Consider the following 17616-nt stretch of genomic DNA (forward strand, 5'->3'; position numbering starts at 1 on the left):
GAGAATCCCCGTCTCTACTAAAAACACAAAATTAGCCTGGCATGGTGGCACATGCCTGTAATCCCAGCTACTTGGGAGGCTGAGGCAGGAGAATCGCTTGAATCCGCAAGGCGGAGGTTGCTGTGAGCCGAGATCATGCCATTGCACTCCAGCCTGGGCAAAAGAAGTGAAACTCCGTTTCAAAAGAAGAAGAAGAATATCTCACACTGAGACTTGAAAATCTCTCCCTTAATTCAGCCATTTAAAAATTAAACTGTGACATAAACTCCTTGATTACTTCATTTTATTTTAGACTCTTTCAAAAAATAAATAATAATTGCTGTGCAAATATTAAGGAGCAGGTTTGGTTGTTTTGTTTTTGTATTTAATCTACCTTAGAATCTACCTTAGAAACCTGTAGACACATAAAAGCACTTAACAATGAAGTTGCTTAATTCAACTAGCTGTGTAATATATTCTGCAAGGGCTTTTATCAGCAACATATTTTAAAGCCAATTTTAGTATGCTTTGGGAAACAGAAAGTGTGTGATAAATATCTCCCTTGGCTTCTCAAAAGCTAGGCTATAGGCTTATATAGAAGAAATCTCACTTCAGCAGTAATCTTTACTAACTCTGGTTATGTAATCTATTTGGCCTCTAATTTATTTTGGCCTCAATTAGCTTTATTTTGGCTTTGAATTAAGAGAGAATGAACATATGTACTTGATAATGATTAAATAAATATATGTGGTCACAGCTCCACTTTGCAATAGTATACACATCTGCTATTCATCCAAAAATCATGAAAACCAGGACCAGGCTGTTATATGCTGTTCATTAGCGTCCACACAAATGTAATTTTATTGCTGTGTCTGGTCTCATATTCATTTGTAACGCTTTCTGGAAAATAATTTTTAAATGGAGTGAAAGGTAGAAGATGAGCTTCATTTTAACTGGGAGGGAAGTAAAGCAAGTAAACATATATTAAGTTTTCAAGATGTCACAATTTCTTATGCCAGGAAAATAAAAATATCTCAAACTGATAATAAGACTAGACACACAAGCCATTTTATACAAATTTACTTTATACATTTTTATTACAATCCAAAGCATTTAATTTATTTAATTAGGTAAGGATAAAACAACAAATCTTCCAAAATATTCACAAGCCCTAATTTGGTATGTATACTCAATCTGAATTCGGCTTCCCATAATGAAAATGTTCAGTTTCAATAAATCTAGACTAAAGGGATGAAATTTCACCCTTTACAAGATGTAATTACATACACAGGTGACTAATTAAGACATTGAGACTTGAGCTATAAAAACTAAGTGACCCAGATCTATACTAGATCATAAATCATGTCATGATCCTTGAAGTTACTTATATAATCCTACCCATAATTAAAATAAGTCATTAATATACATATTAGCAAGTATGAATAATCCTCAACTATCATGCACATGGTACATGAAAGAATAGACAATATCTTAAAACATGTAAGTCAGAGTTTCTATTCTGGTAATATGGTAAAAAGACAACCAGAAAATACTTCTTTTACAAAACATCTAGAACTAGTGGTGAATCTTTTTATTTGATTTGTACATATACACAAAATAAAATATACAAACACCCCTTTAAATGTAGAACTTATCAAGAAAGTAGGAGAAATCTCCTGAGACCAAAAATGAACAGGAAAGTAAAAAGCAGTACATGGCCAGGCGCAGTGGCTCATGCCTGTAATCCCAGCACTTTGGGAAGCCAAGGTGGGCAGATCACAAGGTCAGGAGTTCGAGACCAGCCTGGCCAATACGGTAAAACCCCATCTCTACTAAAAATACAAAAATTAGCCGGGTGTGATGGCAGGCGCCTGTAGTCCCAGCTACTTGGGAGGCTGAGGCAGGAGAATGGCTTGAACCTGGGTGGCGGAGGTTGCAGCGAGCCGAGATCGTGACACTGCACTCTAGCCTGGATGACAGAGCAAGACTCCATCTCAAAAAAAAAAAAAAAAGCAGTACATGTTTGACCTGATGCTATGACGACCCTGGATTTTCTGATTCCAGAAACTGAGAAACTTCTGTTCCAATGACAAGCCAGAGAAGATCTTGGCACACAAGACACAGTGTTAGAAGTAAGATTCCTGCACAAAGCATGGACTCTCAAAGAACAATGAAGTAGAAAGATCTGCCCACTGGCAGAGGGACACAGGAAGCCCTTTTTGTCTTGCCCTAGGCTCTGAAAAGGTAGGAAAGATCACCAAAGATTTCATAATCATAAGACTGCCCCAAAATAGGTTTAGAGTTTGATTTATTCTATCCACATAGTACAGAAATTCCCAACTTCAAAAATTAAATATAAAAAATGACTTCTGCTTGAATAAGGCAATGATAACATTTGATAACTCATTTACCAAAACTCAAACTAAGCCGGGCACAGTGGCTCATGCCTGTAGTCCCAGAAGTTTTTAGATCAGCCCAGGAAACGGTTTTTTTTGTTTTGGTTTTTTTGTTTAAACAACAACAAAAAAACCTCATGCTGAGCAGCGCAGTGGCTCATGCCTGTAAGCCCAACACTTTGGGAGGCTGAGGTGGGCAGATCACTTGAGCCCAGGAATTCAAGTCCATCCTGAGCAACATGGTGAAACCCCATCTGTACAAAAGATACGAAAATTAGCCGGATGTGGTGGCACACACCTACAGTCCTAGCTACTTAGGAAGCTGAGATGGGAGGATTGCTTGAGCTTGGGAGGCAAAGGTTGCAGTGAGCTGAGACTGCGCCACTGACGGAGTGAGACCCTGCCTCAAAAACAAAAACAAAAACAAAAACAAAACTCAAACTTCACACTTGAGATCTGTGCAATTTACTGTATATAAATTATACTTTAAATAGTTAAGTGGTCGGCTGGGCACGGTGGCTCACGACTGTAAACCCAGCACTTTAGGAGACCAAGGTGGGCAGATCACGAGGTCAGGAGATCAAGACCATCCTGGCTAACATGGTGAAACCCTGTCTCTACTAAAAAATACAAAAAATTAGCCGGGCATGGTGGCGGGTGCCTGTAGTCCCAGCTTATTGGGAGGCTGAGGCAGAAGAGTGTCGAGAACCCAGGAGGCAGAGCCTGCAGTGAGCCGAGATCGTGCCACTGCACTCCAGCCTGGGCGACAGAGTGAGACGCTGTCTCAAAAAAAAAAAAAAAAAAAAAAAATTAAGTGGTTACTGGAAACACTTCCAGTGAACTTGGCAAAAGCAACCCAAAATCTCTCTGGAGGAATATGCCTCCAAGTCACTCAGAATTCTCAAGGACAGCCTCTCTGAAGATCTGTTCACAGTCCAAAACTATATAAAACACTCGAGGAAACATTTAACCTTAAGCAAGAATCCAGCAGGTGTAAAAAAAAAACAGAAGTAGATTTTTAAGAACTTCAGAAAACTGAACAACTTGATAGAGATTATAAATATTTAAATGATGAAAACACATAAAAGATGGAATAAAATATATGACACAAGAAAAGACATCATCAAACAATAACATATCTCTAATAAGAAAATACAAGAAGCAATCCTCAGTGCATGCTAAAATAATCAATAGATGAGTGGTTAATAAGGAACTAGGTATTTGGCAAAATACAAAAGGATCATCCCACAAATAACTTAAGGACACAAGAGGAAAGGGCTCAACTTACAAATAAAGATAGTAACTTTCAGGCACTAGAGTCAAAAACCAAATATTATAACAAAAGATGCACCTAACATCCCAACTGCTCAGAAAATCTGACCATCTGAACCTACTGAATAATCTTAGCAACACTACAATGTAGGACAACTTCTGATGTGACAAATACAAAGTACTCAGTACTACCTATGAGGCATTCATGTCAAAATGTTAAATCTGTCTCTAATCAAGTCTTCAAATCTAATTTTTCTTTCCAAGTAACACAGGGGGATAAAAATAAATCAAATACCACAATAATTTGTTAGAAAAAAAAAATTGCCTGGGCGCGGTGGCTCATGCTTGTAATCCCAGCACTTTGGGAGGCCAAGGTGGGTGGATCACAAGGTCAGGAGATCGAGACCATACTGGCTAATGCGGTGAAACCCCGCCTCTACTAAAAATACAAAAAAATTCGCCGGGCATGGTGGTGGGTGCCTATAGTCCCAGCTACTCGAGAGGCTGAGACAGGAGAATGGCGTGAACCCGGGAGGCGGAGGTTGCAGTGAGCCAAGATCATGCCACTGCACTCCAGCCTGGGCAACAGAGTGAGACTCCATCTCAAAAAAATAAATGAATGAATGAATGAAAATTAAAAATCTGGGATATTCTACAGGACAGCTGACCCAGTCTTTTCAATTAAGTCAACAAGGTGAGAGATAAAAAGGGAAAGGGGGAGGACCAACTGAACTGCTCTAGAAAAACCACATGCAACTTGTAAACCAAATGTTTGGACTCTGATTTCAAACGAGCAACTATAAAGCAACATTTCTGAGACACAGATATCTGAGTATGAACAGACTAATTTATAACATTAAAGAATTGTTCATCGCAAGTTGTGTGAAAGACAGTGGCATTATGATTCTAGAAAAAATATTTTTTAGAGATGGAAAATAAAGTATTTACAAGTGAGATATCGATGTGTGAATCTGCTTTAAAATACCTCAGCTAATTTAAAAAAAAAAAACAGCCTAAAAGCCTACACATAGAGAGTAGTTGAATAAACTATGGTACACTCACACAATGGTATACTATGCACTGGCAAAAAACAATGAGGAAGATCTCTATGAAATGATATGGAATGACATTCAAAATGTTAAGTTTTGGCCGGGCACGGTGGCTCATGCCTGTAATTCCGGCACTTTGGGAGGCCGAGGCAGGCGGATCACAAGGTCAGGAGTTTGAGACCAGCCTGACCAACATGGAGAAACTCCGTCTCTACTAAAAATACAAAATTAGCCAGACGTGGTGGTGAATGCATGTAGTCCCAGCTACTCGGGAGGCTGAGGCAGGAGAATTGCTTTAACCCAGGAGGTGGAGGTTGCCGTGAGCCAAGATCGCACCATTACACTTCAGCGTGGGCAACAAGAGCGAAACTCCATCTCAAAAAAAAAAAAAATTAGCAAGGCATGATGGCACATGCCTGTAGTCCCAGCTACTTGAGAGGCTGAGGCCAAAGAATCACTTGAACCCGGAAGGCGTAGGTTGCAGTGAGCCCAGATCGTGCCACTACACTCCAGCCTGGGCGACAGAGTGAGACTCCGTCTCAAAAAAAAAAAGTTAAGTTTAAAAAGAACATGCAAAAGAGCATCTACTGTATGTTACTCTTTCATGTAAGAAAAGAAGATTATAAGAATATACACATTCACGGCTGGGCACGGTGGCTCATGCCTGTAATTCCAGCACTTTGAGAGGCTGAGGTGGGTGAATCAGCAGGTCAGGAGTTTGAGACCAGCCTGACCAACATGGTGAAACCCCGCCTCTACTAAAAATACAAAAATTAGCCGGGTGTGGTGGCGCACATCTGTTAATCCAGCTACTCAGGAGGCTGAGGCAGGAGAATCGCTTGAACCCAGGATGCAGAGGTTGCAATGGGCCAAGATGGTGCCACTGCACTCTGGGCAACAGAGAGAGACTACGTCTCAAAAAAAAAAAAAAGAATATACGCATTCACATTCTGAGAATGGAGGTATAATAAAAGAAAAAAAAAGAATATACACACGTATCAACTCATTTGTACATAAACAAATTCACAAGAAAAAAGCAGAAATTATTAAGACTAAGATACCTATAGAGAAGGGTGGGGAAAGACTGGAAAAAAGGGGGTAGGAGATGGGACTAGGATAGAAGGGATGGGGAAGAAGAACACTTTTCTGAGTATAAATTTTTGTATTATTTTTTACTGTTAGGAACATGTCAATTGTTTCACATAACACCAAAGTAAATTCGTTTCTCACAATGGTGGTATAGGCTAATGATTTTAAAACTCCCTTAATGTGTACACTAAGATGGGCAAATAAGAAAATCTATCATGATAATGAGAGCCAGGTTTCTCACTATCACAGAACAGAAGTAAATATCCCAAGTAAGAAAAGGGAGAAGACTACAATGATAATTTTGTGGTAGTAGACTGGAATTGGCGATAACATGAATTTGTTTTTACGTATAGCAAAGACACAGAACTAGGGGTATGTGTGTCTACATACATCATATATTTCCTAACTCTGTCCACTGAGAGGTACTAAACTAAATACAATAAAAGAAAATACAGCCGGGAGCAGTGGCTCACGCCTGTAATCTCACGCACTTTGGGAGGCCAAGGCAGGCGGATCACCTGAGGTTGGGAGTTCGAGATCAGCCTGACCAACATGCAGAAACCCCGTCTCTACTAAAAAAACAAAATTAGCCAGGCATGGTGGCGCATGCCTGTAATCCCAGCTACTCGGGAGGCTGAGGCAGGAGAATCACTTGAACCCGGGAGGTGGAGGTTGCAGTGAGCCGAGATCGCACCATTGCACTCCAGCCTGGGCAACAAGGACAAAACTCCGGCTCAAACAAAAAAAGAAAAAGAAAAAAGAAAATCCAGTAGCAAAGAGCATACCTAGTTTCCACATCTTCATTTCTAAATACCATTCTCTAATAAAAGGAGCCAGAACTCCTTGGAGAAATAGTTGATTCAAGGAGTGGAACAGAAAAAGGACACAATGAGTCTGGACTGCCTGGAGTCGCCAGAAAGTAAATAAGTACTTTAAAAACAATGAGGGCGGCTGGACGCGGTGGCTCACGCCTGTAATCCCAGCACTTTGGGAGGCCGAGGCGGGCGGATCACCAGGTCAGGAGATCGAGACCATCCGGGCTAACAGGTGTGAAACCCCGTCTCTACTGAAAAATGCAAAAAATTAGCCAGGCGTGGTGGCGGGTGCCTGTAGTCCCAGTCACTCGGGAGGCTGAGGCAGGAGAATGGCGTGAACCCGGGAGGCGGAGCTTGCAGTGAGCCGAGATCGCGCCACTGCACTCCAGCCTGGGCGACAGAGCAAGACTCCGTCTCAAAATAAACAAACAAACAAACAAACAAACAAACAATGAGGGCATGTACAAATGACTCAGGAACCAACTTGAAAGAGCTCCCAGTGGTCAAATCTGCAACAATTTGATCAAGAAAATCATGACAGTTTTGGATTACAACCTACAGGATAAAATAAATGCCCATGAATCCATACTAATTGTATCAGCAAAACACATTTCCTTCTCTCACAGGGTCAACATAACAGAACATTTCTGACACCAGATCGCTGGGCGGGGTGACGGGGGGGGTTCCCCACACCAAGCAATTCTACAACACCAGCTGGGTGTCCTACAAGCCAGTTCAATTCTGACACTATCTATGTGAAGACAGCATCAGATCCCAGTAACGGGCTCGGTCCTAAAAGACTGCCCCCAGCACTGCAGGCACCCGTGCTTCTGACTGGCCAGCTATAAACTGGATGTTCCCACAATCCCCTCCTCAGGTTCAATCATTTGCTAAAGTAGCTCACAGAACTCCGGGAAACACTTTATTTATATTTATCAGTTTATTATAAAGGATATTACAAAGGATACAGATGAACAACCACATGGAAAAGATACATAGGGAGAGATCCAGAAGGGTCACGAGCACAGGAGATTCCATCCTAATGAAACATGAAAATGGATGTGTTCACCAACCCAGAAGCTCTCCAAAGCCCCATAATTCAGGGATTTTTTTTAGAGGCTTTTTATATAGGTATGACTGATTATTAGCTCTATTTCCAGTCCCTCTCCCCTGCCCAAGGATGTGAAGTGGAGCTGAAAGTTCCAAGCTTCTAATCATGGCTTGGTCTTTCTGGTGACCAGCCCCCATCCAGAAGCCTATCAAGAGTTGCCTCATTAGAACAAAAGATGTTCCTATCACCCAGGAAATTCCAAGGGATTAGGAGTTCCATGTCAGGCACTGGAATCAAAGACCAAATATTAGAACAAAAGATGCACCTAGCACCCCTACTGCTCAGGAAATTACAAGGGTTTTAGAAGCTCTGTGCCAAGAACCAGGGGACAGAGACCAAATATATTTTCACAATATCACACTAATATAAATAACTGAATAAATAAATGAGAGAGACAGGACAGCTCTACGTTAAGGTAGAAAGCTAATAATGCACACAGAAGGAATAATGGAACTAGAAAAATCGCTATTTGGCAAACAGCAAACATCACAGTAATAATTAACACAGGCAAAAACCATCAAGGAATGCTAAAATTTGTGGATAAAAGTATGATGAGAAACAGGATAATTGCACAGCCTCAAATATATATTGCAAGGGAAAAAATAGTAACTACAGTGAAAAAAAAACTAGCAGACAAAACCATAACCGAGTGATCAACTGTAACATCACCCAGTATCCACATAATGTGCCTGCTGACAGGATGCCCTGAGAAGGGCATAATACCACTTCTGTGGTATTCTTGCCAAAAATGTATAACTTTAATCAAATCACGAGAAACAGCAAATAGAGCCAAACTGAGGAACGTTCTACAAATGACTGGCCAATAATCTTCAAAAATGTCCAGGTTATGAACAACAAAGAAAGACTACCAAAACATCTCAGATTAGAAAAGGCCGAGGAGATAACTAAATGCAAAATGGTATCCTGGACCAGAGAAAGGACTAATGGGGAAAACGGAGAAATTCAAATATGGTCTACAGATTAGTTAACAGTATTCTATCAACATTAATTCCTAGTTAGATAACTGTTCTATGGTTATACAAAATGTCAATATTTAGGGAAGCTGGGTGAAAGTTACACCAGAGCTATGTACAATTTTTGCAACTTTTTTTCCAAGTCTAAAATTACTGATATACTGTTTTCTCTACTTTTATGTAGCTGAAATTTCTTCATAAGGGGGCACAAGGAACTTCTAAAAAAATTAAAATATAGTCACTGATATTAAAACCTCAATTAACATGTTAAACTGCAAAGTTAGGCACAGCTGAAGAAAGAATTTTGTTATCTAGATGGCAGGTACAAAAAAAAAAAAAAACAGAAAGTGGCTCAGAGAAATAATGAGAGAGAAGATAAAAGAGCAAAATTAAGAGGAAAGGAACAGGGAATTAGAAAGGAACACATATCAAACAAGAGTTCCAAAGGAGACTAAGGAGAATGGAGGAAAATTAAGAAAAAAAATGGATAAGAATTCTCTAGAATTAACAAACGACAAAAATGCTTAGATTCTAGAAATATGAATCCTAACCAGGATAAATAAAAATATATCCACATCTAGACACAGGGTAGACAAAGCTGCAAAATACCAAAAATCAAGAGAAGCTTTTAAAAACCACAAAAATATTAAAAAAGATAAATGATAAATTACAATGCAATAGACTTAATCGTACCAACAATTAAAGCCATACACCCTCAAAGGTCTGAGTGAAAATAACTAATCACGTAGAATTCTATACTCAACTAATTATCATTTCAAGAATGAGGGCAAAATAAATACATTTTTAGACACAGACCAAGAGTTACTATTAACAGACGCTTATTGAAAGAAACACTGAAGGGCATACTTCAAACAAAAGGAAGCTGAATCCAAATGGATTAACTGGGATGCAAAAAGCAATGGTAAAATAAGAAATTGCTACACTGAGTAAACCTAAAAACATGAAACTTATTTTAAAAGGTCCTTTAAACAAAGCTACCATGTTCAATTTTTTAAAGTAATTCAACTCGTAAAAAAAACACAAAAAACAAAAAACAATGGCTTCAGTAAGATACCTTTCACAAAGAAAAAAAGCACTAAACACGGAATTCAAAAATGTCAACTAAGAATATAGCTCCCTCTCATTTATCTTGGTCAAAGGCCTTGGTTTCTTCATCCAAAGAAGGGAAGGAAGGCATTTAGCTAGAGGATCCTTAAGATTCCCTTCCAGTTCTAGGATTCAAGGGATAGAAAACAGACCTTCCCAATTTAACAGAACATCTTTCAAAACTACAAGTTGTTTACACCAAGATCCTTCATACACAGGGACAGTGCTTTAAAGCAAGATCCAGTCTAAAGCTTTAGATTTTAAATAATTGGCTATCTGCTTCTATGCAAAAGCCAACTGGAAACGGATATGATCTCAGAAAAAGAACAAAGAAAATAATGCACTTTTAAACTGTTCCATTTTTAAAGAGCTGATGGAGGAAGGAAAGGCACGGTCCAAGTGGTAGGACAACGGAAACAGTATAAAACTCAATAAGCTTAAGTGAAAATTTCTAAAAGAAATATAGCATCAATATCAATTGTTACAAAAATAAAAACAATCATATTTTATTCCTAGTTCACAAATTAGCTGACAAATCCCTCCTTCCAAAATCTTAAAGATTCATTGTAATTTCTGAAGAGTCATCAACTCTGGAATACATCGAAGGTAGACAAAATCCCCAAGTGCAGGCAGCCTATACTCATAAAGGTACCCTATTCTTTTTCTTCTTTTTTTTTCATCTCCAGCCATACAGAGGAAGGTATCCCATTCTTTATAATCACCAAGTTTCAATCTTCTACTAAGGATGAATGAAAAGCTCAATGTTACAAGCAAAGAAAGCTTTTATTAAAAAGCAAAGCTATTAAAATACTGTGTTATGTAAAGGCATTCAGTTATACTACAACTACTCCCCTTCAAAATTCCTTCAATAAATGCTAGGAGATATGGAGCATAAAGAAGTAGACAATACAATTGAAACTTATTAATTTGAGACACGGTGATGGATATTACTTGATATGAAGAAACTAAAACTGGATGAGAGTTAAGATATTTAAAAAAAAAAAACCCTACATTAACATTTGAGAACACATGTACACACACACACAAAGAGACACACACCACGAGTTTGTTGTTTCTTAATTTCCAAGACCCTGATTCATATGCCATTCAAGCTAAACCCATAATCCAGATTTCCCGAAAAGATTAGTGGTTCTTCTAACACATCACTCTTATTTTTTAGATAATGATCTCAAAAAACCTCATCTCCAAACATATGTGAATCTATATAATCTGCCTAAATGTAACTGGCTACATTTTCCACTTTCCATACAAAAAGAATCTTTTTATGGCCGGGCACAGTGGCTCACGCCTGTAATGCCAGCACTTTGGGAGGCCGAGGTGGGCAGATCATGAGGTCAGGATATCGAGACCATCCTGGCTAACATGGCGAAACCCGTCTCTACTAAAAATACAAAAAATTAGCTAGGCAAAGTGGCAGGTGCCTGTAGTCCCAGCTACTCGGGAGGCTGAGGCAGGAAAACGGTGTGAACCCAGGAGGCGGAGCTTGCAGTGAGCCAAGATCGCGCCACTGCACTCCAGCCTGGGCAACAGAGTGAGACTCCATCTCAAAAATAAATAAATAAATAATAAATAAAAATACATACTTTTAAAATATAAATATCATTCAAAGCTGTTTAATATAAATTCACTTCAAATTGAATCATTAAAGTTTAACTTTATAAAAAAAATCTAAAATGATTTGGAATATGAAAGGATCCTAAACAAACGAACAAAACACCCTTAAACTTGACACAGGTCCTCAACATCACCAAGATTAGTACGGTTGCTTAGCATGGTAACTGTGGAATCAGACTGAGGGGCTCCAGCATTAGGAGCAGCCACATAGGAATCACCTCTACTCACTGTAACATAAGACAACTGTTTACTGTAACTCTGGTTGTTCATTTCTCTAACAATTTCATACACACATCTTCCCGTTGCTTAGTCTGAACTGTACACTGCTAGTCATTATTATAAGGAAAAAAAAAATCTCAGACTAATATAATAGAGGCCAAATTTAGAGAGAGGAATAAAAATCTTCCTTCAGTCTAGGCTAAATGGACTGATTACACAAAGAACTCCATACATCCGAAAGCACACAGATGTCTGCACTAGTTCCCAGGGCTCAAACAATACCAGTCATTCAATAGCTTTCCTTTTACGTAAGTTGCTATGAGAGAGCTCAATCAGCTCTTGTGAACCTCATAATCCAGGATCCTGGAACTCTGAAAAGTCTACATTTTTCCTCAGCACTGTTTTCATGTACTTTGTCTGGAACTCAAACTTCGTATTTCCCCCAAAAAATAAATCTGGAAATCATCTCTTCTGTTTGACAAATGATGTACTCTACCTATAATTACTTTTCAACTAAAACCACAATCCACGATACAAATCTAAGATCATTAACACTGAAAGATCATCTGATGAATATATTTTTCAGTGTAGGAGTTTAAAATATAATTTTAAATACGCTCTATCATTTGTACATATATCAAATGTATATATACCATTTGACCAGATTCTATTTGTTTCCAGTTGAGTCGTTTTTAAAATAACCATGACACAAAATGACTTCTCAAAATTAAAAGAAATTTTGAGAGGACTGTTAAAGCTGGGGAGGGGGGTTGAATTTACCCACTCTCTCTCCCCTACTCTCCCCTCCTCTGCCTCCCACATTAACCACACACATCAAAAATAATACAAAATATTTCACTGGGTGTTTGACCAAGCCTTTAGTCCACAGAAAGAGTTATTCTTCACTGAACCACCTTCAGAAGCTAAATAACACTACCTTCTACCTTCAAAGTAAATTGCTACTGATTCTTCCAATAATCTTTTTTATCAGCTAAGTCTTTGGTGAATTCTCACATTCAATAATGAGAAATAACAAGGATAAATTAAAGCCACAGAAACTCTAAAGTATTTTTTAATCAAATGGCAAAATTACTTCAGAAGATACTTATCAGACCTGCTACCCAGAAGTAAAGCTCATTAGTTTTGGGGAACAAAATGAAAATGATTAATTTACTCACTGAACTGTTAGATCCTGAAGAGTCAAGAGGAACTATATACATTCAGTTCCCTTTAATAATGTACTATCAGGTAATCATTAATCTCTTATAGAAATGATCAAGATCCCATTCCAAAATTTGGTAATGAAGCTCATAACAGCTCTTGTGCCCCTTCTAATTATTTTAACACTCTTCCTCTCTTCACATTCATGTTACATAATGCAAATAAACATGCTTTGAAGAAGAAAAAGTTGTCTCTCCCAAGTTTTCTGTCCTTAAACAGTAAAGATAAACCAAACCCCCTCTCTCCAACCAGAGTACAAAATGCAGAACTCTGAACATAATAACCATTTAACAGATATTTCATTAAATTTCAATCATCACCCTTACAGTGGTAAAATTGAACTTGTCAAGAAGAGGAGAAAAAAGAACTTTATCTTTTCACCACAGTATTCTTCCCTAATGACGACTACAAGCACCAAAATCCTATGTGTTCTACAAAGCAGTAACCTCAGAAACATTTCAACACCCTCTGAGCCTTACAAACTCTGTTAGCAAAACACAAACTCCGTTTCTCAAAAATATCTATAAAGTTCTCAACAACCAAATTCTTTGATAACTACAGTTACATCTGAGACCTCCTCCTCAGGACATCCAATCGTTTTTCCTACGATCAGAGGCACTACAATATTTCCTGGTGCTTTAAGAGCACCATCTTGCTTCAACAAACACGTTTTAATTTCACTCTAAAAAATACATATTTGTATTTCCAGACATCTCCCTCTAAAATTTCCCTATACTACTGCCCACATTATCCTTTACAGTCAAATCAGTCTTCTCATTTTTCTACAACATGGCATCCTGTTCAACCTCTGTAACCAAATCAGGCCCGATATCAAGATAAAGAAGCACATATAAACCTTTCTTCCATTCTCCCCAAGTTCTCATTTATTATATAAAAAGAATTCACTCCTTTCTATAAGGGAAATGAGTTTTAAAGCATTCTAATACAACTGAAAGCTAAAGAAAACAAAGTATTAAAATAGTACAGGTTATTTATCTTTGGATTTTAACCAAATATTAGTCATTTTAGGTTCATGTTCAGATAGTTATCTATACTTAGCCATGACAGACTAGCCATGACAATTTATTCAATAAAGAAATATCACAAAATGGTATATACTAATAGTAGAAACGAGACATAGTAACAGAGAAGCAATGTGAGGATACAGTTCACACTTTGAAATGAGATTTACTCAGAGCTTTAAGTTTTCCTTCTCATTAGAAAATAAACCTTTATTGCAAATATATGTTTAGCTAACTAGAAATGAGTTATTTAATAATTTTTATTTTTCATTCAATACTGACATTAAATAACGCTTCAGAGTGTAACAAAAAAACACTAGTATCACAATATCATTGTGTATATAATAAAAGGTATAAGATCTAGATTAGTCTATCTCATCTTGGGCTATCAAATACTTCTCATTTCATTCCTTCTTCTCTCTCTTTAAATTATCTTCTGATATCACAAAAAATAAATACATAAGAAAACCCAAGAAATATAAACATGGCTATTAGAAACCCAAAACGATTTACAGAAACACTAAGAACACAACAGACTGGGCACAGTGGCTCACACCTGTAATCCCAGCACTTGGGGAGGCCAAGGCAGAGCGATTGATCACTTAAGCCCAGGGGTTCAAGACCAGCCTGGGCAACACAGTGAAATTCTGTCTCCACAAAAAAAAAATTTTTTGAGACAAAGTCTCACTCTGTTGCTCAGGCTGGAGTGCAGTGGTGCGATCTCAGCTCACTGCAACCTCTGCCTCCTGGGTTCAAGTGATTTTCGTGCCTCAGCCACCCGTCTAGCTAGGATTACAGATGTGCGCCACTACGCCCAGCTAACAAAAAATTTTTTTTAGCTAGCCAGGTGTGGTAGCGCACACCTAAAGTCCCAGCTACTTGGGAGGCTGAAATGGGAGGATCACTTCAGCCTGGGAGGCTGACAGTGCAGTGAGCTTTGATTGCACCACTGCACTACAGCCTGAGTGACAAAGCAAAAACCCTGTCAAAAATAATAATAACACAACGTAACTTTCCACATTCAAGTCTACTCAACAAAGAAGCCCAAAGAATCTAAAATTCCTGTTTTCGATCTTTCTTTTCTCATAGGGGTCAGGGTGGTGTATGTCAGTGGAGAAAAACCAAAAGGAGGTACGATGATCTTCGTACACTGTACAAAAACTTACCCACTTGAAGGATCTAAGGCAATAGCTCTGGGTTGATCCAACTCTTGCCAAAATAAAACTTTTCGTAAAGATCCATCTAAATTGGAAACTTCAATCCGATTAGTTTCAGAATCTGTCCAGTACAATTTTTCTCCAAGCCAATCACATGCCAGCCCATCGGGGGACAATAATCCAGAAACAACAACATTCTGCACACTCTCAGTTTTGTTAAATTCTGTTCGTTTAATGGCTTCTTCACTGACATCACTCCAGTATATCAAGCCATGACTAAACACAAAGTCCACCGCAGCTGCATCCTCCAAGCCTCCAACTACAATCGTAGCATTCTCTTTGCCATTTGTAGCATCAACCAATCGCAAGTCCCGTCTGTTTGCATAAAGCAACAAAGGGGCCGCTAGAACAAAAAAAGAAAAATATGTAAGTGAAAAGGAAGAAAACGTATTGGTTCTTACAAACTGGGTTTCAATCGGTATTAGTGAGCAAAGACTGTCGAAAATAAGAAAAGAATAAATAAATCATTAGGAGACCATCTAAACTTCACACACAAAATATTATTTTTGCAGCATTTAAAAAATAAGACATAGGAAATGGGGGGAACTATTTCCACCACGATAGTCTTTTCTTGTTAAAATAACTCAGATAAAATTTTAAAGCCTGGCTATACCAAGAATTGGCAATAATATGGAGCTACTGGAACACTCACACTCTACTGGGGTGAATGTAAAATGGTACAGCCACTTGGGAAAACAGTTTGGCAGTTTCCTAAAAGGTTAAACATACAACCTACTATACAATCCAAGGCAATAGCTAGATACTGCTTATTCCACATCTAGGTATTTACTCAAGAGAAACAAAAACATATGTCAATACAAAGACTTGTATGCAAATGCTCATACCAATTTATTTGTAATAACCCAAACTGGAATCAACCCAAATGTCATCAACAGACTAATGGATAAAAAACTGTGATACTGCCATACAACAGAAAATAATGAACCCTTTGTACATGAAAAATGGGTGGATCTCAAAATAATTCAGAATGAAAGAAGCCAGGCCAAAACAAAGGTATATATTGCATGACTCTCATCTATATAAACTTTTACAAAAGGCAAACTTTTGTAAAAACACAAAGCAGATCAATGGCTGTCTCAAAATAGGGAAAGAAGGTGCAAAAGAATGAGGGGAGGATTAAAAATGGGCATGAGCAAACTTTTGCAGGTGATGAGCTATATTATCAACAATGATGGTTTCGGAGGTGTAAACATGTCAAAACATTAAATTTTACACTTAACATAAGCAAAATTTATTGTCTATCAATTATACCTTTATAAAACTGTTACAGTTTGACAGAAATAGTTCTTAGTAAAGCTACTTTATTCTGTTCTATATTACTATTAAAATGACCTTTGAAAAGACCCGAAACTAAATATAAAGCCAATCTTACAGAAATAACATTTAACTTTGAGAAAGTTGAGGCTGTTGGGAGTGAGGTAGTATAAATTCCATGTTTTTTTGGTTTTTATTAAATATCTATTCCAAGCTTCTGACATTTACTTTCCTAGTATCAAGCAACAATTAAAAATCTAGAGCACTACTGTCCTACAGAACTTTCTGTGATGATGGAAATGTCCTCTCCACTGCATAACACAGTACCACCAGTCACACGCGGCTATGGAGCGCTTAAAATGTGGCTAGTGTGACTACGAAATTAAATTTTTAATTTTATATAACCTTTTTTTTTTTTTTTGAGACAGAGTTTTGCTCTTGTTGCCCAGGCTGGAGTGCAATGGCACGATCTCGGCTCACTGCAGCCTCCGCCTCCCAGGTTCAAGCAATTCTCCTGCCTCAGCCTCCTGAGTAGTTGGGATTACAGGTGCCCACCACTATGGGTCCGGCTAATTTTTTGTATTTTTACTAGAGGTGGGGTTTCGCCATGTTGACCAGGCTGGTCTTGAACTCCTGGCCTCCGGTGATCCACCCGCCAGGGCCTCCCAAAGTGCTGGGATTACAGGCGTGAGCCACTGCGCCCGGCCCCAGTTTTATATAATCTTAATTCATTCCAATTTATATAGACAAGTGTGGCTAGTGGTAGTATCGGATAGCACACATCTAGAGGCTGGAATGCAGAACATAAATGAGGCAGCAAAAGTAAGACCAAGCCAGGCACGGTGGCTCACGCCTGTAATCCCAGCACTTGGGTTAAGCCCGGGAGTTCAAGACCAGCCTTGGCAACACATGGAAACCCCATCTCTACGAAAAAATTAATTTAAAAAAGTAGCCAGGCATAGTGGTGCACGCCTGTAGTCCCAGGTACTCAGGAGACTAAAATGGGAGGGTCACTTGAGCCCAGGAGTTTAAGGCTGCAGTGAGCCTGGGTGACAGAGGGAGACCCTGTCTCAAAAAAAAAAAAAGAGTGAGTTATGATACAATTATCTACATGATCTTCTTTCATAATTACTTACTAAAGGTCTACAACTGTGTCATCTGAAGCCAAGCCCAACTACCATTTAGAAGTAACGATTCCCCTTTTCAAGAAATTACTCCAATCTCAAAAAAGTGTA

At 38.4% G+C, this 17616-nt stretch overlaps 1 protein-coding gene across 8 annotated transcripts in view; it reads right to left on the reverse strand.

Annotated features, from left to right (window-relative positions):
- The window catches only part of LRP6 (LDL receptor related protein 6), a 170290-nt gene that overhangs the window by 130120 nt on the left and 22554 nt on the right, over positions 1–17616 (reverse strand). For 7 of the 8 annotated variants that reach the window (XR_004665617.3, XR_608456.5, XR_008954639.2 and 4 more), the window contains exon 2: positions 15056–15449. The exons of the other annotated variant lie outside the window; for it this stretch is intronic. Coding sequence is in view for 4 of the 7 variants with exons in the window: in XM_063593360.1 (XP_063449430.1) it covers positions 15056–15449 (394 nt within the window). In the remaining 3 variants the exon portion in view is untranslated. The remainder of the gene's footprint in view (positions 1–15055; positions 15450–17616) is intronic. 8 annotated transcript variants of the gene reach the window in all.

This window comes from Pan paniscus, chromosome 10, assembly GCF_029289425.2.
Source record: "Pan paniscus chromosome 10, NHGRI_mPanPan1-v2.0_pri, whole genome shotgun sequence".
In the NCBI taxonomy this organism is placed as follows: domain Eukaryota; kingdom Metazoa; phylum Chordata; class Mammalia; order Primates; family Hominidae; genus Pan; species Pan paniscus.